The sequence below is a fragment of the Sceloporus occidentalis genome, unplaced genomic scaffold, assembly GCF_023333645.1.
Source record: "Sceloporus occidentalis isolate IW3139 unplaced genomic scaffold, rSceOcc1.0.p SCAF_31, whole genome shotgun sequence".
Classification (NCBI taxonomy): Eukaryota; Metazoa; Chordata; class Lepidosauria; order Squamata; family Phrynosomatidae; genus Sceloporus; species Sceloporus occidentalis.
Window position 1 is genome coordinate 11,224,151 of NW_028317011.1, and position 26,329 is coordinate 11,250,479.

General features: G+C 37.7%; 1 protein-coding gene across 1 annotated transcript in view; it reads left to right on the forward strand.

The window, feature by feature from the left end:
• LOC149298835 (protein piccolo-like) overlaps positions 1-26,329 on the forward strand; it is a 142,704-nt gene that overhangs the window by 19,756 nt on the left and 96,619 nt on the right. The window contains exon 4 of the mRNA XM_089487201.1: positions 4,077-6,179. Within this exon, the coding sequence (XP_089343327.1) occupies positions 4,077-6,179 (2,103 nt within the window). The remainder of the gene's footprint in view (positions 1-4,076; positions 6,180-26,329) is intronic.

The following is a 26,329-nucleotide window of genomic DNA, read 5'->3' on the forward strand; positions in this document are numbered from 1 at the left end:
ACTAGATGGTCTGGGACTGTAATTGGCTGTAATGTAAGGAATGCAAGGAAGCTTTACTTCTGAGAGGGTTGCAGATACGTGGAACAGCCTCCCAGCAGACCAAGGACTGAGTCTATACATCAGGAAAAATTGACAGAAAGATGTTGTCAAATGTTTCTGATCGTGTATTTTAATTCACCCCCTATTTTCCACAGCTGTTTAAATGTGAGTTTGAATCAGAATCTTCATTTTTTTTCTTGGTAAATGTTTTTTCTGCTTCTGATTACTCGCTTAGGTCTCACACTTAAAATATGCCCTTTTTTGTCTTTCTACAATTTTTTCATTGGACTACTATGTGCACCTTTACATGTCAGGTTCTAATTACTGGTATGTGCTTTTAAGTACCAAATCAGTCATATACTTATATATTGTTACTGAAAACACCCATCTATTTCACAGTTCCCTATGTATATAATACCCTTTATCTTTCTGTATCTGCGGGGCATGTAGCAATTCTTGATTAGTAAAACCACATCAATAAGGGGCAACTGAACTACAGCTACACATATAGCAATCTCAAGAACCATGCAGTCCCTTTCCTTTGATCTGCTTTTACTAACCGAGAACTCCTACATTTCTGTAAGGCAGCTCAGGTTTGTAGTTGTTCTGAATTAGAATTAAATGGACAGTAAATGAAGAGATAACAACTGTTACATGTGTAAAACAGCATAAGTTTGGCCATATTGGCTTTATTTAGAGCTATATGACTGCTATTGAGTATGAATAGAAAAATAAATCAAAATTGTACCGGTATTCTTTTTTAATTCAAACTGAAAATTAGACAATTTAAAGCAAAATATGATGTAATATTAAATGAAAGAAAGTTCTCTCCAACATGTGCTTTGCTGTTGACACTAGATAGGACTTTACAAATGACATTATCAATGGCAGTGGCAACATCACAAATTGCATTATAAGTGACATTTTGGTATTTGATACATTACTAAAAATCAGAATACACAAGTTAAAAGCATAAAAATGAATTATCACTGTAATTGTATCCCAAGTCTTTGTAATAGTGATATACATTTACAATGTGGATCCGAAAACCCAACAACTCACACTACCTAGAAATATTCAAGTGTATGGTAGTGTATATGCCAAGCTGTAGAACTTTTAACACAGGTATGAAAGGTGAATGGATAGCTTATAATATGCATTTTATTAACCTGTTTTGCAACTAGTTTATTTAGTTTCTCAATATAAATACACAAAGTAGTTCAAGGGTTATGTAGCCTTAAAAACTATATGAGTAACTGCTTGAGTAAATTCTGAGCAGTCACCATAGAAACATGTGGGATGTTTTTACCAATTGCTCAAAATTGGAGTTTGCCTCAAAACTTCTTTACTTGTGATGATAGAGTGAAAAGGTTTTGTAAATAATTAACACTTTAGGCATAAATCCACTACAATTTACATATCTAATAAATGTAAAAAAAAATAATTTACATCTGTTATAAAGTTTTAATTAAGTTAATTCTAGATATTTAGTTTGATATTTTAATTTCCATGGTACAGTTTAATGGAACATTGTGATTCCTTTTATTGTATTGGTAATTTTAGTGGCATGGTCGCTAAGACTGCATATTGAATACTTTTTTAATCTTATAAAGTATTCAAATTTTGTACTTTTATACCAATGATATCAGTGACATGTGCATCCACAAGTTTTAGTTTATTAAAGAATTACCAAACGTTTTAATTATGTATTTTTTTTATTATTTGCCTTTCGAATTTTCTAGAAACAAGGTATATCTACTTACCACCCTCCCCTGTTTTTTGTTGTTGTCGGGCTGGTGGACTGCAGATCAGTCAATCAGACTCAGCAATGTTCTCTTGCTGCTCCTGCAATGAGGAACACTCTTTCGATAAGACCCCCTCCTTAGATGATGAGAAAAAAGTTTTCACTACAGGAGCAGTGAATTTCTATTACTAAAGTTCCTTTTTGGATTCTGGTGGAATTGTAAAAATAACTTTCATTAGGATTTTTTTTTTAAGTATAGAACTTCCTATACATGTATCAAGCACTATGTATTATCGCTTTACCGTGATTCCTTCATGTAATTATGTGGTGATGAAGGTAAGTTAGAAGGGACCAAAAGGCAAAAAAAAAAATCAAGTAATTATCTTACTGTACATAATCTTATACTGTTGAACAAATGACAGATTAAACTTTTAAATAGGGGTTGAATAAGTTCTGAAAATGACATAGAAACGTATCACTTTATAAATAAGTAAACATGTCTTAGTTTAATCTTCTGACAGAAGTCTCTTTGAGGTCTGTTACTAAGGCAATGGGATCAGAGGCTTTAGCAATCATATTAATTCCAGTTTTAGGAATAAAATCAGAATGTTCTTTCAAATATTTAGTGCAAGTAATATAACAAAATGTTAAATAAATGCAAATCACAACTTAACAATACTGCTTTATAGTCGTATAGAATCCCAGTAAATAATACTAGTTTAGTGAAAATTAAAATGTACTGTGTTGTCAAAATGAATCTTCTGTCTGCACTATAATGCCCATTATCCATAGTAAACTGTTTAATTTCCTTTTTTATTATTTTAATTTGTAGAGCATCCCCATAGGGATGTGGGCAATTACCGAAGGTTTCAAAGAAGCAAAGCACCTGTTATCACTCTATTGCTGATATCAGATGAGAATTAAACAGGCCTCACTCCATGAGTCATACATTCATTCTCTAGGTTACATCCCAGTCATCAGAAACATTTCCTGTACTCTTAACGACGTCAATCTGTTTGACCATTATATAATAGTTAGATATTCCTTTGAGACAGAACCTAAGGTACCACAGTCATGTGTCATAGTAGGTAAATATAAAATCTGCTATGATTTACAGCTTGAGTTCCCAATAGTGAACAAATTCCTCATCCAAGTACACATTTTACTCTCATTAAATCCCTTGATCTCCTGGGGTATTTTTTAAGACCACACAACATACTGCTTGTGCATAGTATATTTTGCTTTTGATCAAAATGAGGACATGGGGCCATTGACAACCAGATAGACCAAGCTGAACCTCTTAAAATGCAAGATTGTTATAGGTATTTGTTCTCAGAACTGCATGGCAAGTTAGCATATGTTTATATAGCTATGGTGTAGCTTTAAAAGATTATTGCATAGGTTCATTACTTAATGATGTATAACAAAAAACAGCAGTGTGTTCCTGAGACTTCTAAGAAAAAATAACAATCCACCAAAATGTATCCAAGTTAGGGGACACAGGCTAGGTCTTGGCAATTTCAGTGCATCTTCACATTTACCAGTTACCAGTTAGTCTTCCAGTAGAAGCACTATAGGCAAACAGAAATACAAGTAAGCATGGGATGTGCATAAAGAATTCCTTAAGAATGAATATGTAAAAATAAAAAGGGGCAGACTAGAAAGAGTTTATATACCGTATATAGAGTATGTCGTTGGGGAATTGTCTTTTGGGAAAAGTCTTACCATTAAGTATAACTTTAAAACAAAAAAATGCCTTTCACTTATACTTTTACATAAGTCAACCTGTGTAAGTGTGTTAAGGATACTTGGTTTATCTTAATGAAACAAAGATCTCAATATGGCCCAACTAGCGTTATTTTATATAGTTTATCCTGTCCTAAAGTTATCTTCTCTTCACTTGACCAAGGGTGCCTCAAGAAATCAAATCAAATCATCTTAATAGTTAATAATAACTAAATAGTAACTTAATAGTTATAATAATCATGCATATCCAGAAAACAGTATAGCTGATCCCATGGTATGTGCATAATGTGGTGTTTTAATGTATATATTGCTTAACTCTAAAAGCATAATCACATAGGTTTATTTACAGTATAAGGCTGAAAAATGAAGTATTTGGGAAAAGTGACTTGCTTGGAGAATCCCTTAGAGACTAAATATGGACATATCATTTTTGTGTCATTAACAAAACTTTGTAAAACATCTGCATTCAATTCTTGTTCACTAACATAACTTGATAAAAGTAATGTACATATAAAATAATAGTAATGCTATGAACTTTTCTTAACAGATTCATGAATGGCTTTGCTTGAACTGTCAAATGCAAAGGGCACTTGATATGGATAAGAACCCACCTCCTTCTAAACCATCACCAGTGAAGAAGAAGCATGCATCTGCAGTGCCATCAACAAAACATACACCTGAGTCCTCTCAAAGAAAGCAATCTATTAGTGCACCAGAGCAAAACTTGGCACAGGGTTCAAAAGTAGCCACTCCTGTATTAACAAAACAGCGATCTGTGACTGAATCACCTACTTCTAAATCTAAGAAATCATTTGAACCTCAAACTGGAAATGTGCCTTCTAAAGCAGAGTTAATGGAAAAGCCCCAACAATTATCACCAGAAAACAAGCAACAGCAAACCAAGCCAGAAGAGAGAGCTTGTGACATGCCATCTTCTCAAGTGGTACCAACAAAGTTAGATTCTTTATTACCTAAAGTCACCTCATCACCAGGGAAGAAAGATATAGATTCAAAAACAAGAGATACTTCAAAACCAGAAAAAAGTCAATTGGTTGAAAAGTTGTCTGTATCCCAGCCAGTAGTTCAAGAATTACACCAATCATCTGCATCTAGCACACATCCAAAACTTCCCCAAAAACCTGAAACTTCAAAACTGGAAGAAGATCCAAAAAGTAGCCCAAGCAAGATAAATCCAAATCTTAATGGCAAACAAGTTCAAAAAGAAGCACAAGTCCAACCAAGTCCAAAACCCAGTCCTTCACATAAACCTGTGGTTTCACAAACTATGTCACATGCACAATCTGAGGTTCAAAAAGATCCACTAGTCCAGCCAAGTCCAAAGCCAAGTCCTTCACGTAAACCAGTGGTTCCACAAACAATGTCACGGACACAACCTCAAGTTCAAAAAGACTCACAAGCCCTGCCAAGTCCAAAGCCAAGTCCTTCAAATAAACCAGTGGTTCCACAATCTACTTCACACGTGCAACCTAAAGTTCAAAAAGATCCACAAGTTCAACCTAGTCCAAAGCCTAGTCCTTCACATAAGCCAGTGATTCCACAAATGACATCACAGGTACAACCTCAGGTTCAAAAAGATCCACATGTCCAACCCAGTCCAAAGCCCAGTCCTTCACATAAGCCAGTGATTCCACAAACTACTTCACAGGCACAACCTCAAGTTCAAAACGATTCAAATGTTCAACAGAGCCCAAAGCCCAGTCCTTCACGTAAGCCGGTGATTCCACAAACTACATCACAGGCACAACCTCAAGTTCAAAACGATTTAAATGTTCAACAGAGCCCAAAGTCCAGTCCTTCACACAAGCCAGTGGTTATACAAACTATGTCACAGGCACAATCTCAAGTTCAAAAAGATCAGAAAATTCAACCAGGTCCAAAACCCAGTCCCTCACATAAACCAGTTGGTCCACAAGCTACACCTCAACCACAACCTGATAAATCTCAAGGTCAGCCACGACGTTTCAGTCTTAATCTGGGGAGCACCACAGAAACCCATAAACATCAGCCTACAACACCACAGGGTACTGTAACTGGGAAACTATTTGGATTTGGTGCATCCATTTTTAGCCAAGCCTCAAGTTTTATATCTACTGCAACACAGCCAAGTAATCAGATGCAAAATACACAAGGATCAACTGCAAAACAGCCTCCTTCACAACAAGCAGCGGAACCACCTACAACAGCCAAAGATGCTATGCATGATAAACAGCTCCATCCCCCACAGAAATCTTCTGAACTGCCAAAAACTGCCAAAGAAGCTCCGCTGCCTAAACAGCCCCATCCAGCTCAAAAAACGTCAGAACTGCCCAAACAGCCTGTTCATGCTCCTCAGTCATCAAAACCCCAGGTGGTTAAAAAGGAAGCAGAAGCTCTTCCAGTAGAGAAAACAGAAGATTCAAAAGATAGTCTTATAGCAAAAGAGGCTGAACATAAGATGGAGACTAAGAAGGAGACCACCACAGGGCTACCTAAAATGGAAAAGATACCAAACCTTAAAAAGCTATGTCCACTATGTGAAACCGAATTAAATATTGGTTCTAAGGACCTACCCAACTTTAATAAATGCACACAATGCAAGAATGTGGTATGCAATATGTGTGGATTTAACCCAACACCACATCTGACAGAGGTAGGTAATGTTTTTTTTATTATTATTTCGTCAGATGCTATGCACATGTGGAAACTACAAAAAAAAAAGTTATTTTATGCTAGGATTACAAAAAAATGTAGGTGTTGCCCATATAACAGTGTACCAATATAAGTTATCTTTAAACTACATTTAGTTTTTTTGTTTTATGATGTCATTTGTTAGAAGATTGTACTGAGATCTTTTTCACCTATAAATATTTAACGTGCAAGAAAAGCAAGGCCTTAGTTTTCTACCTCTTTAAGGCTGATTTATGTAGTTGCATGATAAAGCAAAAGCAAGGGAAGAAAAGGAAACACGATGCCCCCTAGGACGTACCTGTATGGCATGTGTTTCTCACAACGACAGGGACATCTCTTGACAGCCTGGACTCCCCTTATCAGCATAAGTCGGCATCTCTGGTTTTCTGTTGACAGATCGAGTGTTTAGGCTCTTAATTCAAGTGCTGGTTCATTGTTATATAAGGAATGCCTGGTCACATAACAGGGCATTTCCTTCTGGTAAGTGTCAACTCTGGGGAAAAAAGGGAATTCTATCTATATTGTACAGAGAACAGTACAACAAAACATAAATTTATATATTTTTTTAAAAAGTGCCCAACATCCTATATGCCTAATACCACAAGTCAAAAAAATAACCCTAGTATATTTTGTGTGGCAATAGTTTCAAAAGAAATCTCTGAAAAAAATATATAGGGTACAATATTAGGGTACTAAAAACCCTCTGTACTGGACAGGTCACTTTTTTATTAACTGTATCACTGTTTCCAACTATAACGATTTTCAAATTTGGTATGTTTGGATAGTGGTCACAGATTGCAACTCCCCTCAAACAAAAGTGTATACTTTTAAAAATCACGACAATCTAGGCGATTTAACAAAGGTAATTCCACCACTTTTCATGCAGCCATTTCCCCACCACCCTCTTCTAAAGTATGTGTCAAAAAAGTTAAAAGGGTACATTACTACAGGGTAGATACTACTAACAAAAGCAATTTATATTTCTACAATAACACCCTATGTATACAGATTTTTTTTTTTATGTTTTAAAGGGCATAAAAGTGCCTGAGCACTCAAAAACTCACAACATGGTTTTGTGAAGTTGGAAAGCAAATGGGCTTTTTGCACACTGTATTTACACTTTTTAAAATTATTATTTTATATTTTCTTTTTTTGTACTGCTCTTTTATGAAAATAAATCACTAAATGGATCATTCTTGTGACTAGTGGGTAGTCACTTTTTAACACCCTAATAAGTAATAGCACTAAGAATAAAAATGCCAGGGAATATGGGAAAAGTTCATAAAACAGCAGAGAGAGATTACTACTTACCTTACTAGTTTACAAAGAACACTTATCAATGGGAAATGAATATAAATTATATGTGACCGTATCAAATGTAGCTTTTTTTAAGCAGTATAAAAGAGACATTCAAGAGTAATTACTTAAAACAAAGATTTCCAAGATCTGTATGGCAGTCACTGAGAGATTTTTTTAATCTCATGAGAATTAAAGAGGACTCAAACATCCCTTGAGATCAAAGAAAAGACATTTCAATTGCTATAGCAAAGGTCGGAAATATGTGAAACGCAATACCAAGAAATTGAAGAGCATATGGGGTCACAGCAACTGAAATTACACTCCAATATCATGTTGATCCGCTGAGATATCTTATTAACTAGTTGGTAGCGTTTTTCTAAGTCTTCCTTTTTTTCGCTGTTTGCAGATTAAAATAGGCATTACTATCTGTACTAGAAATCTAACTGATGTGTACACTGGGATCAGTATTTTTTACTGCAAGTTGTCTCTTCCTATTACTTTATGATGATTATTGGTTCAGGCAGCAATTGTAAGGGTAGATGGGGTGGATAAAGTTAACTTCATGATGTGAAATTGATTAAATTATGACTTTTGTTCCACTTTGAGACACATATGTCACCTTGTACTTTGGGGACTTTTAAACCAAGAACATAGTTACACTAATTCGTGCAAGCTAATGGTGATTTTCCTAAAATACATGTAGTTATGCTGAACACTGCGACACTACCCTTGGTTACAATAAATGATTTTCCTTTGTTTCCACCCTGTTGGATCCTCATATCTTATGGACTGTCGTGCCATAAGATAATTAAGTGTTTAAGTTGTGCCAACTGGATTTTTTATGTTAGCAAGGTTTGTCTGATCTTCTTATGTGTTTAATAATAAACTTTACTGGCTCTCGCTGTCCAGAAATTCTGTTTTATGGAATTCTTTCATACTTTCTTGTGAGGGCCACATAAATGAAAACAAAATAAAACTGTAAGATATGTATGTGTGTGTGGGGGAAATTGTCTGGGTTCAAGAATTGTATTATTAACTGGAATGGGTCAACTACATATATGTATTAATAAGTTCATATTTTTATGGGTCCTCAGTTCCATGCTGACTAAGAGATACATCAGAATATACCACCCATAATAATTACAATTAACTTGACCCTCCATCCACTACAAACTATACTTCCATAGTGGTAAACCTATTAACTCTGCTGTATTCAAGCTGGGATTTCAGCTGTGAAAGTAGAATATGAAAGTTTCAGCTCCAGACTCTGTAACCTAAAGGAGCTGACCATTAACCCTTCGCCTGGGGTAAAAAAAAGTTTTCAGGACCTCCAAGGTCTCTTCTTGAGGTGGAATAGTTATACTAATAAAGGTATTCTTCTCTTGAGCCACTACAGCTATGTATATTTTACTTATTAGGCATGTTGCAAAATATTGGTTGATATGAGTAAATAAATATTGGCACTACAGAATTGTGAACTGAATTGTGAAGGCTGGTGTAGCAATGGCATTATTTATGAGGATAGCCATTAGACTCATGTCCCTTGAATACATTATCGTTTATTTACGGGGCAAAAATGTTAAGGCCTTCACGCTAAGTTCAAGTTAAAATCTTGCAAATAACAATCATATTTCGGTAATTAAATAAGTTGTACAAGGATCAACATACGTATTTTTTCCTTCTAGGTTTTAGTAATTTATGCTGTGTTAAGTAGTTATTTTTCTCCACCTGAAGTTGTCAGGGTGTGCAGGCAACAATGAAAGGTTAAAGCAATTAAGTAATCAGCGCCTGCCAACATTTTTCAATCAATATTTCTGTTCTATTTGCTGTGTTTTCTTTTGTGGTTCTGTAGTGCCATTTGTTCATGGTATCGCAGTATGCCATCATTATCTCCATGCACGTGGTACCATCCGAGTAAAACACTCACAGAGTATGTAATTAGTGTAATTAGGCCAAGAGGGCTTGTATTGGGGGTCCACATTGCTTTAAAAATTGGCAAAGTGTTTTTTGATGATCTTTAGAGTGAGCTCAGTCATTTTATTCTGTTATAATCCAGTGGCAATGAAACATGCACAAGGTAGCTGGTAACAGGTTTTAGTAAGAGAAGGATAATTTTTGGAACTTATTATTTGTTTCTCGAAATATCATCTTTGTAAGATTTGTAATTGGTTTTGCATTTTCTGGGAAATATTTTTATTCTTTCTTTTTTTTTGTAAAGCTCTTTTTTTCTCTTTGTATGAAAGTATTGCAAGGAGTTCCTAGTTAAGGAGATTGTATGAAATATATTGATGCAATGTCCAATGCTTACTTCTATTCGTGTTGCGTACCCATGGTTCTTCATACGTCCAGTGTTATCTCTGTTCATGGTCACTTAACCCATTCCTTTCTTACCCTACTCTTTAATTAAGGTATATTACCTATAGGTATCCAGTCTGAATATTGTAATTAAGTTAAGCACATGTTGGTTGCCAGATAACATTGTTTTCATTGTTTGTAATTATATTTTGGCTGTGTGGATTTTCTTTAATACAGTTATGGTCTTGGACTACAACCATCCTAGTACTTGTAAATTTTATATCTGGAAGACACACTTTTACAGTATTTTTAAGTATAAAAATATTTTTCTTAAATTAAGATGTGAAAAAATGCTCCAATAGGACTGCAGGTTCACATTTTAATAAATAAATTTAAAAAAGAAAACTATTGGAAATTTTTTTTTTTTTAAAAGTCTCTCAGTCAGCTCTGCTTCTCCACATACAACACGTTTTACCCTTCAGCTGGGCTTTTTCATCACACATTGCTGTGGTATCACGGGTATTTATATTCCTCTCCTATAACCACTTCCGCATTGTCATCATCTTGCCATCCATCTTCTCCATATTCGCTAGACTTGTGCATTCGTCTTCGGGCGAACTTGAAAACGAACACGAGTGCGTTTTCGTGTTCGTTCCGAAGACACCCCGAAGAGAAGACAGCGGCGGTAAAACGTAGGCGAAGACGAAGACACACACCACGTCTACCACTCTCCCCGGTCCCTTCCCCTTCTAACTTACCTTGGCATCGCGGCAGTTCACGGAAGTGGAAATCCGCAGGTTCGTCGTCACGGGTTACAGGGCAGTGCGAATGAGCCTATTGGTCGCCTACAGGGACCTCCTCTGGCATCAACCAATTGGCCTTTGTAACCCCTGACAGCGAACCTATGGATTTCCACTCCGTTAGATAACGGGAGCGGAAATCCATAGGTTAAAGGGCCGTGCAAGCGACCAATAGGCTCACTCGCACGGCCTCTTAACCCCTTAAGGTGCAACAAGTGCACCAGGAGCCTAAAAGTCTGTACGAGCGACCCCCAGAGTGGCATATAGGGGGTTATAGGGGGTTAAAAGGCATATTATGGGGCAGAGTGGCATATAGGGAGGTATAAGGCATTTCAGGAGGCAGAGTGCTCTATTAAATGCCCCCTTAACGCCACTCTGCCTCCTGAAATGCCTTATACATCCCTATATGCCACTCTGCCCCATAATATGCCTTTTAACCCCCTAAGTGCCAGAGTGGCATATAGGGGTATAAGGCATTCCAGAAATGCCATATGCCTCCATTTAACACACACACACACTTACCGGTGCTTCCAATTTCCTGCTGTATTGCCGGGGCAGCGGGTTGACGTCTCCTTCCGAGGCAGCCGGAAGGAGGTGGAGTTGGCAGCGGGGGTTTGTCTGCGTCAGTCGCGCATACCTTCCCCGGCTGTCAGAGATCAGAGTTCCCCGCACCGGTGCCACACCTCTGATCTCTGACAGTCGGGGAAGGTCTGCGCGACGGACGCAGAGAACCCCCGCTGCTAGCCACACCTCCTTCCGGCTGCAGCAGACGTTGTCTACGCGCATCGCGTAGACGTCAACCCGCTGCCCCGGCAATACAGAAGGAAGCACCGGTAAGTGTGTGTGTGGGCGGGTGTTAAATGGGGGGGGGCAGGAGGATCCAGGTCCCCTGCAGCGGTGCGGGGGATCTGGATCTTAGTCTCATAATCAGACCTCTATTTGATTAGAATAACCTAATCTTCTGATTAGAAGACGACCCCGATTAGAAGAGCAAATACGGTATTACATAGACATTCAATGTTTCTGCTCTGCAGGACTTACAATCTAGACACTCAATGAGTTGCTTTGTAGTGAGAAAGCCAGGCACTCCACACTACACAGGTATATTGAAAACCGTTTAAAATATAAAGTTGTCTTTAGTATCTGTTCAATCACCTTGTATATGCCATAAATCCCTGAGACTCTGTGAGTATCTGAAATGACTTTTAATGAGTTTGTATTTATCAGGGCCGGCCCAAGACATAATGCCGCCTGGGGCGAAGTTTAAAATGCCACCCCCTCCTTCCTCTGCCTCCCTATTATCTACCCTTACTTTCCCCCCCCCCTTTTGTACTTACCTTTCAGCAGTCCTGCGGCGAGTCTCCCTGCTCGGTCTCGGTGCCGGCTTGTAATGATGAGTGCCGGAAATGACGGGGGGCTTGGGGCGGCAAAGTGCCGCCCCTTCAAAAGTGCCACCTGGGGAAGTTGCCCCACTCGGCTCCATGGTAGAGCCGGCCCTGGTATTTGTAATTCTAGTAACACAACACCAATGATTTTTAATTTTACCAACTAATTAAAATATCAAAATTAAATGTCTGGGTTCACTTTAAATCTACACATCTTGCACCTAATTGGGAATCCATTATATTATTACTTATGGTTTCTATGATGGTGTGTTTACAAAGTCGATGCACAGGGATCTGTATAAATAAAAAGTAAAAATGGGTTGCTTTCTTTTTACTTAATGTTGTTTTCGCAATATATTACTTTGACTGGAGAAGTGTTGCCATGGATCACAGTGACAATCAGATGCTCCTCTTCCCTCCGCCTTTACTACACCTATAATCTGTTACTAAGAAAAGTTCACTTTAGCAGCTAAATTTACTGTGAATAATGTAAAGAAATAAAATGTTTTCGTATTTCTTTGCGGCAGGCTTATAGTAGACCCGTCATTTGCAAATATGTGGATGACAAGGTCAAGCATGTGTAGGCAGGCCCGGACTGGGACAAAAAATAGGCCCGAGCATTTAAGACTGAGCAGCCCATTTTTATTTATTTATTTATTTATTGTTAAAGCCCACCCTTCATGTACCATCTTTGCATTTCCCCAAATCACTTAAACATTCATGATAGACACAAACACTTACTTACTCATTCACACAAATCGTTAACACATATTCATTAATGCACTCTCACAAATCATTCAAGCAATTCATCCACACATGAATTCGTTAATTCTCATACGCATTCACACAATTGATCCACACATTTATTCATTCATTCTCGTACGCATTCACACTACCCCATCTACCCCTCCCCTTCTTATCTGCCCCTTCTCACTATGTTCCCCCTTATTACTATGTACCCCCTTCCCCACTTCTTAATATGTACCCTCTCACTATCTATCCCCTCTCCCCCTTTCTCACTATCTAACCCCTCTCTCCCCTCTGCCCCTTCTCACTGCACCCCCTTCCCTCACCCTACTTACCTTGTTGCCGGAGTAAGCAGCAACTGCGACCAGGCCCGCCACTCTAGGGGCCCGGGCAGCCCCCAGCAGGGCCGGCCATAGGGGTGTGCGACCGCACAGGGTTTAAATGAAAACATCAGGGGTTTTTTTGTTGTTTTTTTTTAACTTTACTTAACATCCTCCATGTTAAAGGAAAAAAAAAACTTTATTTACCAATGTTTTAATTTAAGTTCTGTGCGGCCGCACACCCCTAAGGCTGGCCCTGGTGGGGGCTGCCCGGCCTCCTAGAGTGGCGGACCTGGTCGCAGTTGCTGCGGGCTTAAGGGGCAGCCCCTTATGCTCTGCGTTAATGCGGCCGTAGAGGCAATTTTAAGGTAGGTGCTTGGAGCTGCAGCTCCATCAGCCCCTAAGTCAATCCGGCCCTGGGCTGCCCACTCGACGGCCAGTCCGGGCCTGTGTGTAGGGTACATAATGTAATCAAAATAACATGAAAATTAATGTATGGATAAAAAGATATGCTTGGCATATTTTTTTCTTTCTATACAAATGATTGGGCTACAGAAGAATCGCCATGCATCCACAATGTACTCAGGCCTATTCTGGAATGCAGTGTAAGCAGCCCTTTCGCCAGTATAGTTATGGTTTTCCTTAATATTTGTGTAATATGGTGCTGATCACAGTAGTATAAGATAAGAGCATTCTAGTTTGATTAGCTTATTACGTATTATATCTGTTTGTGTACTTTTGAATACTTTTTATATATGTGAATTGTGACCATATTAGGAAATCAAGTGTGCAGTGTTATCTATCAGGTCCATATTTTACTATTGCTCGCTTATGTCGTTTTCTATACTTGTTAATATATTTTAACTATGCTGTTAAAACATAAGTAATTGGTATGGATTGTAACATCTGTTGTAACAATGTAACAATTATTTTCATACCAGAATCCTTTTGTTGTTGAGAAGTTTTTTGGGTAAGTATGTGTGATTAATGGAATGAATGAGTGTTTAAATGTTTGTGAATGAGTGTGTGATAGCATGGATGTGTAAGGGGGGTGGTGGTGGCATGGCATAGGGAGTACTCACTCTCCTATCATCCCGAGGTTCCAGCATGTACTGGCTTGCTGCCTTGGCTTGATAGGAGTGTGATTGCTGTTAGCAGTTATATATATATATCCAGAAATACATTTTAACCCCCTATGTGCCACTCTGCCCCATGATATGCCTTTTAACCCCCTATATGCCACTCTGGCATATAGGGGGTTAAAAGGCATATCATGGGGCAGAGTTGCATATAGGAGGGTATAAGACATTTCTGGAGGCAGAGTGGCATATAGAGGGTTAAAAGGCACATCATGGGGCAGAGTGGCAAATAGGGGGTAAAAGGCATTTCTGGGGGCAGAGTGGCAACCTTGGGGGCAGATGTGCATAACTGGGGGGACAGGTTGGCAAATGAAAGGAAATAAAAAAAATATATATTTTTCTCAATCATAGCTTTTATTAAATATGAAAAAATTGTTTACGTGAATTAATATTTACTAGTAAAACTTTTTTTCCTATAGGGTAGTCTTATATTCAGGCTTTTTGTTTTTTTCCTAAATTAATATTTAGATTTTGGGGGGTCGTCTTATAATCAGGGTCGTCTTATAATCGAGCAAATACTGTATATCTCTAAATTGTTACTGACTTATTGATAAGGTGTTCACTGTCATTTTTGTCACCAAACTGTAGTTTGGTCTTGTTCATATGCGGTACATTTTACATGACATTTTTTACAGCTATGTGATTAATACAATTGGTTGACACATTTAACGTTATGCATGTGATCTAAACAAATTGTTGAATAAGCCTGCTTTTCTACATATTTAAAAAGGATATTTATGTATATGTTATTTACTACTACATTAGTTTTTTCTATATTCTTTGTAAATTATTTTCTCTATTTTTTAAATCTTATTTTATCTTTGTGAGTCATAATACAATGCGTATGAACAGCATATTTACAACCAACAATGGTAGTTTTCCCATTGTTTAACTCTCATAAGCAAGGCATAAGTAGTTTCACCTTCATGGTCCTTATGCCTACCACCTGTGTGCTATTAAAGCACCTAAAATAAGAATAGTGTCACCCTTATATATGACTGGTCCTTAAATTTCAGGTGCTCTAAGCAAGCCATGTGTCCTGTGCACCCTTCCTGCATTCACTTGCTTGTTAACATAAAGGACAAGGTTTTCTATAGGCAGCTATTTAGTTTGCCCATATATTGACCCAAATTGTCTGGATGTTGGACAATGCTGTGTTTCCAACCTTGTGAGAACAGTCTGGGGAAGGCCATTTTCTATTCCATCATGACTGTACCCCAGTGCACAAAGCAAGGTCCATAAAGACATGGTTGGATGAGTTTGGTTTGGAGAAACTTGACTGGCCCACACAGAGCCCTGATCTCAACCCCATCAAACACCTTTGGGATGAATTTGAACAGAGATTGCTAGCCAGGCCTTCTTGTCCAGTATCAGTGCCTGATCTGACCCACGGAAACGCTCCATCCATCTTTTGGAAATCCTCCCCAGAAGAGCGGAAGCTATTATAGCTGCAAAGGGGGGGGGGACGGCTTCAGAGTAATATCTATGTATTTGGAAAGTGATTATCCCTGTTGGTGTGATGGTCAGGCGTCCCAATACTTCTGTCTAGATAGTGTATGGGATGGTTAGAATGATGGCCAGCCACATTGTTATGTATGATTTGCTGTTCTACGTGTTCAGGAAATATTGACTCTGTGCATGAATTAGCCGTAAACAACTAAGTTGGGATGTATTAACTGAATAGCTTCACTTTACATGTACAGTTTCTACTGAGCATGTCTATGATCCTCAACCTTAAACACATACTCATATATTATTTAGTCAGTAGTGTTTTAACTATCCAATTGCCAGAAAAGCAATACACAAATTCAGTTCCAATCTATTCTGCTATTCCTTTAACTCAAAGGGGTTGGACTATACAACAAACCCACAGACACATATTATTCGGATTAATAATTTGGATTAATAATCTATGCGAACTAGTATTATGGATGCATACAGTAACGGCTGAAGTAATTCTTGGTGCTTTGAATAGGTTAAATACGCTTGTCTTGGGGAAGCTGTAATACCTCATAAGGCTACTTATGCCAATTTTATTTGAACTGTTATTTACTTTTTATTTACAGACATGCTAATTTATTTAAATGACAATCATTTACTGTATCATTTATTTATGCTGAAGCATTTGCAATATAACCATTTAAGTTTATTTTTTTATTTTTTTTTAATTGATAGGATTTAATACAGTATTCTTCAATTCCAAACCCTCAAAAGGGCTACCAGGAAGAATATACTCGAAACCTATCATTAGAATATCTAAATTTACCATTTTGTCACGCTTAAGTACTACACGTATGTCTTTAAAAGAGTGAGCTGATAATGGGTTTTTTTTTAAAACATGTACCCTTGTTAAGGAGACCATGACTGGCCATATGGCTACATGAGCAGAAAAAGTATTTTTACTGCTTTTTAAGTCTTTTATTTGCAATCCTGTTGTATAGCAGTTTAAATCATTTTAATAATAACAAATTGTAATGTATTATAGTCACCAAAGATTACTAAACCCTAGTAGGGAGCATACCACAACCACATGACATAAATGGGGCCACCAGCTGGATATGTGCAGGTTCATGTTAAGTTGTTAGACCCTGGTAGCACACGATGAGTAGCAGTATGGTTAAGTATGTGGCCCTATTGGCCATTGGCCCACCGGGAATTTGCACTGTTTTCCAGATGTATATATATATACACACACACACACACACACACTCACTGGCCACTTGCTAAAGTTCAAACCGAGCATCAGAATGGTGCCAGACGGCTGGTCTAACTATTTCAGAAACTGCTGATCTACTGAGATTTTCACGCACAACCATCTCTAGGGTTTACAGAGAATGGTGCAAAAAAGGAAAAAAATATCCAGTGAGCAGCAGTTGTGTGGACGGAAATGCCTTATTGATGTTCAAGGTCAGAGGAGAATGGGCAGATTGGTTCGAGATGACAGAAAGGCAGCAGTAACTCAAATAACTACTCTTTACAAACAAGGTATGCAGAATACCATCTCTCAATGCATAACACGTCGAACCTTGAAGCTGATGGGATACATCAGCAGAGGACCACACTGGGTGCCACTTCTGTCAGCTAAGAACAGGAAACTGAGGCTAAAATTCGCACAGGCTCACCAAAATTGGCAATGGAAGACTGGAAGAACGTTGCCAGGTCTGATGAGTCTCAATTCCAACTGCGACATTCAGACCGCAGGGTCAGGCGTAAACAACATGAAAGCATGGATCCATCCTGCCTTGTACCATCGGTTCAGGCTGGTGGTGGTCATGTAATGGTGTGGGGGACATTTTTTTGGCACACTTTGGCCCCTTAGTACCAATTGAGCATTGTTTAAACACGACAGCCCACCTGAGTATTGTTGCTGACCATGTCCATCCCTTTATGACCACAGTGTACCCATCTACTGATGGCTACTTCCAGTAGGATAATGTACCGTGTCACAAAGCTCACATCTTCTCAAACTGGGTTCTTGAACACCACAATGAGTTCACTGTACTCCAATGACCTCCACGGTCACCAGATCTCAATCCAATAGATTACCTTTGGGATGTGGTGTAACGGGAGATTCGCATCATGGAGGTGCAGCCGACAAATCTGCAGCAACTGCGTGATGCCATCACGTCCATATTGACCAAAATCTCTAAGGAATATATTTACAGCACCTTGTAGAAAGTATGCTACGAAGAATGAAGACAATTCTGAAGGCAAAAGGGGTCTAACATGGTACTAGCAAGGTGTACCTAATAAAGGTGGCCAGTGAGTGTATATAGAATGTATGGACACTCCAGTACGTTGATACATATTGTGCAAGACAAAACTATTTTTCATACTTAAACTAAATAAATTATTTCCTCACTTACAAATTATGGTGATTTTGAAGTGTGTCCTACATTTTATTATGTCCCAGAGGAGTTATTTCAACAGTTCAAAGCAGATGAATATTACATAGATACAACGCATGAATCTTAAAACAGTTTGTTCCTGTGTGATAACCCAAAGGATATCTTCGCTAGGGTAAATAGAATGAATTAATAATCATCTGTCACACATCAATAGGAATTGGCAGGCTAAATTACACTTTTATCTGTCATTATGTAACGCTGGTTCCCTAAAATATCATGTATTTTTACATATATTAGGAAGTGATGGATCAGTTAAAATACAGATTGATAATTGATATTTTATAAAAGTCTTACAGTACAATCAATTGGAAAATAGTAATTTATAACAAGCTGAATTACCTTGAGTTTTGAAATTAATGATAGTATAATATGTGGTTATTTTCTTTAATTTTCTTTGTGTTTTTAGGAGTTGTTTGGTATCCTCCCTCAAAATGCGTATTATAAATATACACAATGAATATTGATTGCACTTGTTTAACCCCTTCGTGACAAAGGCTGCACCCGTTTAAAGACGTGCCGGTCCTGGCACGTCAATTGTCGTAAAGCACATGCTTTTCCGTGTCGTGCCAGGACCGGCAATTGTCGTTAAGGGGTTAATGTGCTTATTCTGAAAATAGTTTAATTTGTTATTGTTTTTACTTCTTTATACTGGGATTCTTAAGACATTTAAGATATTTATTTAATCTATATTTTGTTTATTTTACGTTTCCCCAAACTTTTGATTAGTGGATATTTAATTCTTGTATGTGCACCCTGGTTCTTGGGAGTGCTGGCAGCTATGCATGCAAAGTGTCAAATCTAGCTGACATCATGGGACACACAGCCATTTAAGTGGGACACAACTCCACTCCCGCAATCCAGAGTTTTCTGCTAGTGACCTGGAGAAGCAGTGCTTCTCTCGGAGTCTCCAGGTGAAACCCGGAGAGTTCGCAGACAAAACATCAGGTCAGACAATGTTAAATGATCACATGCAAAAGTGATTTAAGAAATAGGTTTAAAAATCCCAGAGCAGGTAAAGCTCAGGGCTTTACATATGTCGCCTGAGAGAAGAGTGCCTTTGAAGGCCTGGTGAGGGTTGCATGTGTTGTACATTTACATTTTTTTTATTTTTTTTTGCTGGTGAGTGGATTTAGCCACCCAGTATTAGTGAGGGACGACATTTGGTTAGTTTTTCTTTGTTTATCATTGTTTCTTGCAAATGCACATTTTTGACTTCCTAATGAAAACTATTTGAAAAGATTTGAAGATTTGAAAACATTATCACAATATATGTATAATATATACACCACTGTTCAAAAGTTTGGGTTCACTTAGAAACGTCCTTATTTTTGAAGGGAAAGCAAATTTTGTCGATTTAAAAAAACATCAAATGGATGAGATATACAATGTAGAGACTGTTATTGTTGTAAATCACTATTGTAGCTAGAAATGGCTAATTTTTAATGGAAAATCTTTATAGTCATACAGAAGCCCTTTATCAAGAACCATCACTAATTGATCATTAGCTTATAAATATATATACATATGTTTGTTTTCTGTAAATTATGTATGCATAGTGTGTCTAGATTGAAGGATATCAACTGTCTGGACAATGATGCTGATTAAAGTGCTTCAATCAATATGTTTGTATATGGTAAGCAGCAGATTCAGCATGCAAAAAGCATTATGCAATTTGAATATTTACATCACATTAATGTAAATCATCTCAAATCAGGATGTAATTAAGTGTTACCTTCTCAGGAAATCAAAAAGAAAAAAAATGCAAATATACTAGTTTACCTCACTTGCATGTAAAATGTGCTAAGAATAGCAGAGACGCAAAAAAAATATTTTTCTCAGTCAAAGAACTAAAAGCTTTTATATGTATTGGAAGTATATTTACAGAATTATAAAATATCAATATAAAAAATAAAATAAAATGTCTACTAGCATTTATTGATGAAAGGATGGAAAAGAGCAAAACTACAAGCATATGATATCTGTTAGGCGGTAAATAACAAATCATGGGATAAAAGACACTTGAAATCTTATCCTAAGAGCACCAATATTTTATTATAGTAAATGCTGCGTTATCTCAGGATGCTCTCTTCAGGTTAAATTGTTGTCTCAGTTAATCATTTGCTGTTTTTTCACATGGCAACAAATTACATGTCTCAAATACAAAAAGCCTAGGGAAATATTGATCTTTTTTTCAGCTAGGCAGACATGATGAAGAAAAAATAAAATGTTCAACTTAATAAGCTTGACACTCATAGATGTTATGAATATGGTCGTCAACCCCAACAGCTCCAGTCTGTATGTGAATTTACAGTCTTCTCTGAAACTGTAATATAATAGTTTTAATATGCTATCATAAAGAAAAGATAGTAATCCTATTTATTTTTGACATTTAAGTTATGTATCCCTTATAAATGTGTTTTTATGTGTGTATAGGGCAGTGAGAGGGAAGGCATAGAAATATTTTTATATAGCCAATAATAAATCTATAAAATAGACAGCTCTAAAAGACAAATAAACAGAATCATGGATTTAGTAGTATTAAGATCAGTATATAATTTTAGTACACTAATTACAAAGCTATTTTTGTAATTTTTTTGCTCACTAGTTTAAATCCTTGGTGGTGCTTAGAAGTACACATCTCGGTAGGTTAGCATCCTGGTCGTGCCATAGAATCACTCTGTGGTCTGTTGGTTGCTTTATCAAAACGATTTTTTTACATTTATTGTCAGTACCTGAGACCTGTTCTCTGGTGATAGCATATTCTAAGAGTAATAATTTATTTCTAGTATTGCAATACTAATACATCCTAATTTTATGGGGGGGGGTTCTGATAACGTTGTGCTACCTTATATTTTACAGCCCCTTTAAACCTCCAATTAAAATTGATAACTACTCGTGCAATCATGCCATATCACCATTAGTTCTAACTTGTACTTTAACTGCCTTAACGTCATACACAGTAAAGAAATGAACTGGATCTCCAGTCGTATGAAACCTTGATAAAGGCTCTACGAAGTCGAACAGTAACCATTTTTGTGATTATTATTTATTGATTTATATAGCATGTAGTGATGGTCTAATATAGAACAGCTGCCTGGATTATTTATTTTGTTGTATTAACTGCATTTAGAATATAAACTCTTACTTAAATATCATAGATCTTTCCAGGACCCATTTTTCAGGACACTCAAATAGCATGTTAGATTGGTTGGTCATTCTTTGGCTTATGTTTGACTGCATATGGTGGTTTCTTTTATGGTTTCATATTGTTTATAGTGAGGCACTATAAACAATATGAACTATAGAATATTAGTGCATTTATCATCCTCAATACTCAATAACAGCAATGTCAAAAACTTTAGGTAATGGAAATCTAATAAATGCTTTTGTTTTGATAGACTGCGTCCTTAGCTTTCTAGATGCATTACAAAAGGGACAATACATTGGAAATGAATGTGTCCATAGACTATTTTCCCACCATAACTTATGTAATAGACTATTTTCAGCAGTGAAACCATTATTCGATGACTGTAGTAAGAAATAATAACTAGCAACTTGTGTGTATATAACATTTTAACTTGTAGACTGTTTAATGTCAGTGTGGGCAATAACATTTATAGGCATACCTACAGATGTATATTTATAAAAAAAAAAAATACAGTATATACTGTATACTTTGCTGTGTAGCAGAAAAGCTCAATAAAACATTTTTATTTGTTTGATGTAAGATAAGCGTGTAAGATATTTATGCAAAGCATATCTTAACTATGACTCTTAGAAACCGAAAACAGATCATTGAGAGTAATTTCATTGTCTCATTTCGACCATCCTACATTTTTCTGTCTCATTTTGCTGTAGGCAGCAATCCTAAACAAATGCCTTCATAATTACTAAGTCATCAGAACTAAATATCTTTTGGCTTATATAGTTTGAAAAAACCCCCAAAATAATAGAAAATAGAGGCTCATTTGTAATCTTTGCTGATCATATCCTCAAGTGTTATATTTCACTGCATCTAAAGAAATCGTTTTCAGATTACAGATAAAAAAGCTTTTGGATGCGCTCCCAAATTATACTATCCCTCCAAATGTTTCCAGCATTTGCAATTACATACTATTGTCCTGTTTTAAAGCTGACGGGGTTTGATATGGTGAATTATATTATGCAACTTTTAAAAGCATATACTGGTTCTCTAAGAAACAATTTACCAGCTGCAGTCTCCATGTGTAGACTGTTACGGCTATATTGTGATTGCGTTGGTTGATTGCAACATAACTTCTTGGCTTCAAGATAGATATACAGCCAGGATATTCCAGCTGAGCAGTAACAAATGCAGATCAATATTTTTAAACACTTTGTACACTGGTGTAATATAAATTGCTGAATTTGACAACACACCGACAGGTCCTATAATCTATTCCAACCTAGGCCAACAGCTCTGATAGCGGATCTCACTATTGGATAGTCTGGCTCCTGGTGGGCCACTAATTGATCGTCAGGCTGTGAAGATCAGAGATCTCCCTCGTAGCAGGCCCAATTACACTTTGTAGGTTTGTGCCCACCTGGCACAGCAGTTGTGGTATCTCTTCCTATGTGTGTTATTGTGAGGCAGAGCACTGTGGTATGATATGAGGGCCATGAAGAAGAGACCTTGTTTGATATAGGTGCTATGGGTGCTGCCCTGGGTCATTCCTAGAGCAGGAACCTGCTTAAATATACTATCTGTTACATAATTATTCTTCAGTACTGCTTTTTATGATTACTTGTTAGGCCTGTTTGTAGGTTTTATTTAAACCATGTGTGCCACTCAGGCCCGGACTGGCCATCGGGCACACCGGGGATTTGCCCGGTGGGCCGGGCCGCGGCAGGGCCGGATTGACTTAGGGGCTGATGGAGCTGCAGCTCCGGGCCCCTACCTTAAAATAGGCCCAGTCAGGACCAGACTGACTGGGCCTATGCGGCCGTCCGTAACGCAGGGCAAAAGGGGCACTTTCCCCTTAAGCCCGCAGTAACTGCGACCGGGCCCGCTACTTACCTGGCAGACGCGCACGAGCAGCGTCTCTTCTACCGCCAGGGGGACGCAGGAATCCAACGGAGTCATGTGACGTATGTCACATGACCCTGCTGCGCGTCTGCTTCCCCTGTGCAGATCCACGGAAGTCTGCGAGCGCCGCGTACATCATCAGTTCAGGTAAGGGGGTGAGGGAGGCTGTATGGAGTATGTGAGATTGAATGAAAGAGTGAATAAATGTTTGTGAATGAGTATATGTAAATGAGTATCTGAATGAGGGAATTAATGAGTATCAATGTATGAATGAATATCTGAATGAGGGAATGATTATCTGTGAATTAGTGAATAAATATTTGTGAACGAGTGAATGAATATGTGTGTGTGTGATAGCATGGATGTGTAAGGGGGGGCAAAGATGCCACAGGCAGGCTGTTTTGGTGGCAAAGATGCTACAGGCATGCTGTTTTGGTGGCAAAGTTGCCACAGGCAAGCTGTTTTGGGCGCAAAGATGCCACAGGCAGGCTGAGTGAAACCGTCCGTGGAAACCCTCTGGATGCGGGTGTCAGTGTGGCAAAGCCTGTCCTGGTGTTTGTGATTGGGTGTCAGTGTGGCAGAGCCTGTCCTGTTGTGTGTCTGTTTGGGTGTTGGTGTGGCAGGGCCTGTCCTGGTGTGTGTGTGGGTGTTGGTGTGGCAGAGCCTGTCCTGGTGTGTGTGGGTGTCAGTGTAGCAGAGCCTGTCCTGATGTGTGTTTGTGTATGGGTGTTTGGGTGTCGGTGTGACAGAGCCTGTCCTGGTGTGTGTGTTTGGGTGTCGGTGTGCCTGTCCAGAGCCTGTCCTGGTGTGTGTGTCTGGGTGTCAGTGTGGCAGGGCCTTTGTCAAGCTTTGCTATTTTTGTTATGCTTTCTGTTTTTGTTTTGCCCTTTTTTTCTGCTAGCACCTAGCTTCCTGGGAGTTGAGTGCTGAACCATTTCTTCTTTTTTAACTGTCCTGGTGTGTGTGTGTGTTTAGATGTCGCTGTGGCAGAGCCTGTCCTGGTGTGTGTTTGGGTGTCGCTGTGGAAAAGCCTGTCCTGGTGTGTGTTTGGTTATCTGTTTCCTTAATTTACAGTAGGAACTATTTCATTTTTACTTATCCGGAGATAAAACGCCCTCCTGAATTTGTAGTGACTTCAGGGGACAAAACATTCAAGGCCCTGAAATCATTTAGTGGAAAAGATAAGGTATTGTGTTATTAACTCTATAATATTTATTTCAAGGATTAGTCACACTAAATTGTGGCTTCAGGCTTCCCATGTTGAATGACCAAGTATTATGTACATATATGTTTTTTCATAAAAATGGGCTGCTCAGTCTGAAATGCCCGGACCTATTTTTTGTCCCAGTCCGGGCCTGGTGCCACTGATATATTTACAAGCCTCTTTAACCTATTCAGGCAATGGGGTTGACTAACACATTACAAGATATTGAGCACACCTGTTGTTTTCTTAGATTCTAGACAGAAGTTATGCCTCTTTAACTTGAATTTCAGTAATGTATTTTTTGTGAATGGTTATTTAGCGCTCTATGAGAAGATGAGCATTTGTTCAACATGCTGTAACAGACCTTTTTATTTGCATAACTTGTCACAATACAAATGTAACTGTCTGAATGGAAAAAAACAGTGTGTATAAATCTTTCCATTTATCATAGATTTCTATTGTCTATAGTTACCTATGCCTTTTTTATCTTTTAATGTGCACCATCACAAGTAAATGGCTTAAATCTATCTTCTATCCACTGTTACCAACAAGCAATTGTTTTTAAAATAAATTATGCAAAAATACAATCATTTTTTAATGTCATTATTGTTGCTTATGTTAATCTGCATTTTAATATTTAAAATTTTCAACTGGCTTTTGCAGTCATCCTATAGCAAGATCACATCCTCAAATATTTATTTTAGCAATTTTTGAAGGTTTTAATTTGAATTCTTTCCTGTTTCTGTGTGAATGTAATTTTTCTATATAATATAACAGCTAGTGAGATTAATAGAATAGAAATACAAAACATTTCTTTACTTTAACATCTTTTTTCTCAAATCCTACCTTTAACATTTATATTAGTTTAAGATGTGTAATGGTGTTAGCAACTATGTTTTAGAAGCGCTCCTTTTTTGTATATGATAGCAGCCATTTAAGATTCCTGATGTATTATAAAATAACCTGTATTAAATTATATTAATCCTATGTGTTAAGTGAATGCTCCCTTGGATTGTAGCCCTTGTAAAGTTGTGGATGATCAATTAAGAATAGGAAATTAATTAATATGGACAGTGCTCGACAAACCCTGGGCTCCAGGTCGCCATGGTGACTAGAAACCACTTCCTGGTGCCCAGGATTTTGCAGAACAAGGCTGTAAAGACTGGCCAGGGCTATCATTGTGAATCCGACACTCTACAGTTTCCAACGGGGGAGAGGGGAAGAGGGTGCTGTGAGGCGCCCAGCAGGGTCACATAATGTGCAATACATGACCCCCTCTGGTGGGGTGATGTATAAATATAAAACATGATTGGGGAAGAAAAAAAATTGGCTCCTAAATGTTTTGGCTGGCTACTAGAGCCAAACCAAGTTTGTGGACCCCTGAATAAGCATATCTCAGCTTCCCGTGGAGAAAACAGAGACTATTCTATTAAGCCAAATATACCTAAAACAATTACAATGATCAAATACAAGCTATATAAATGAATTCATTATTTAATGTTAACAACTGGGCAAGTGACTGTTCCAGTGTGAATAATGAAACCTAACACTGCATTTTTGGTGTTGTTTTGTTGCAGAATTTGGTTGCATGGTAAACAAGTTTGTGTTTACATTTTCATGAACCCACTATATCCCCTGATAATGTTATTTTCCAGATAGTTGACTGACTAATATGTATATATATATAATATATATATTATATATATATATATATATATATATATATATATGTGTGTGTGTGTGTGTGTATAGTGCAGAATATGCACTGTTACAAGTAGAAGAAGCAAATACCAAGGGATCTACTGAGAGAACAACGTCTATCTATCTATCTATCTATCTATCTCTCATGAACGCAGTAATGCAATGGAAATGCACACTATTGCAAATTATCATGAGACATTATCTATGTGGACAAATCAGATTGCATTGATTTATTTATCGCAATACATTCTTTTTTGTCCTAAATTAGTT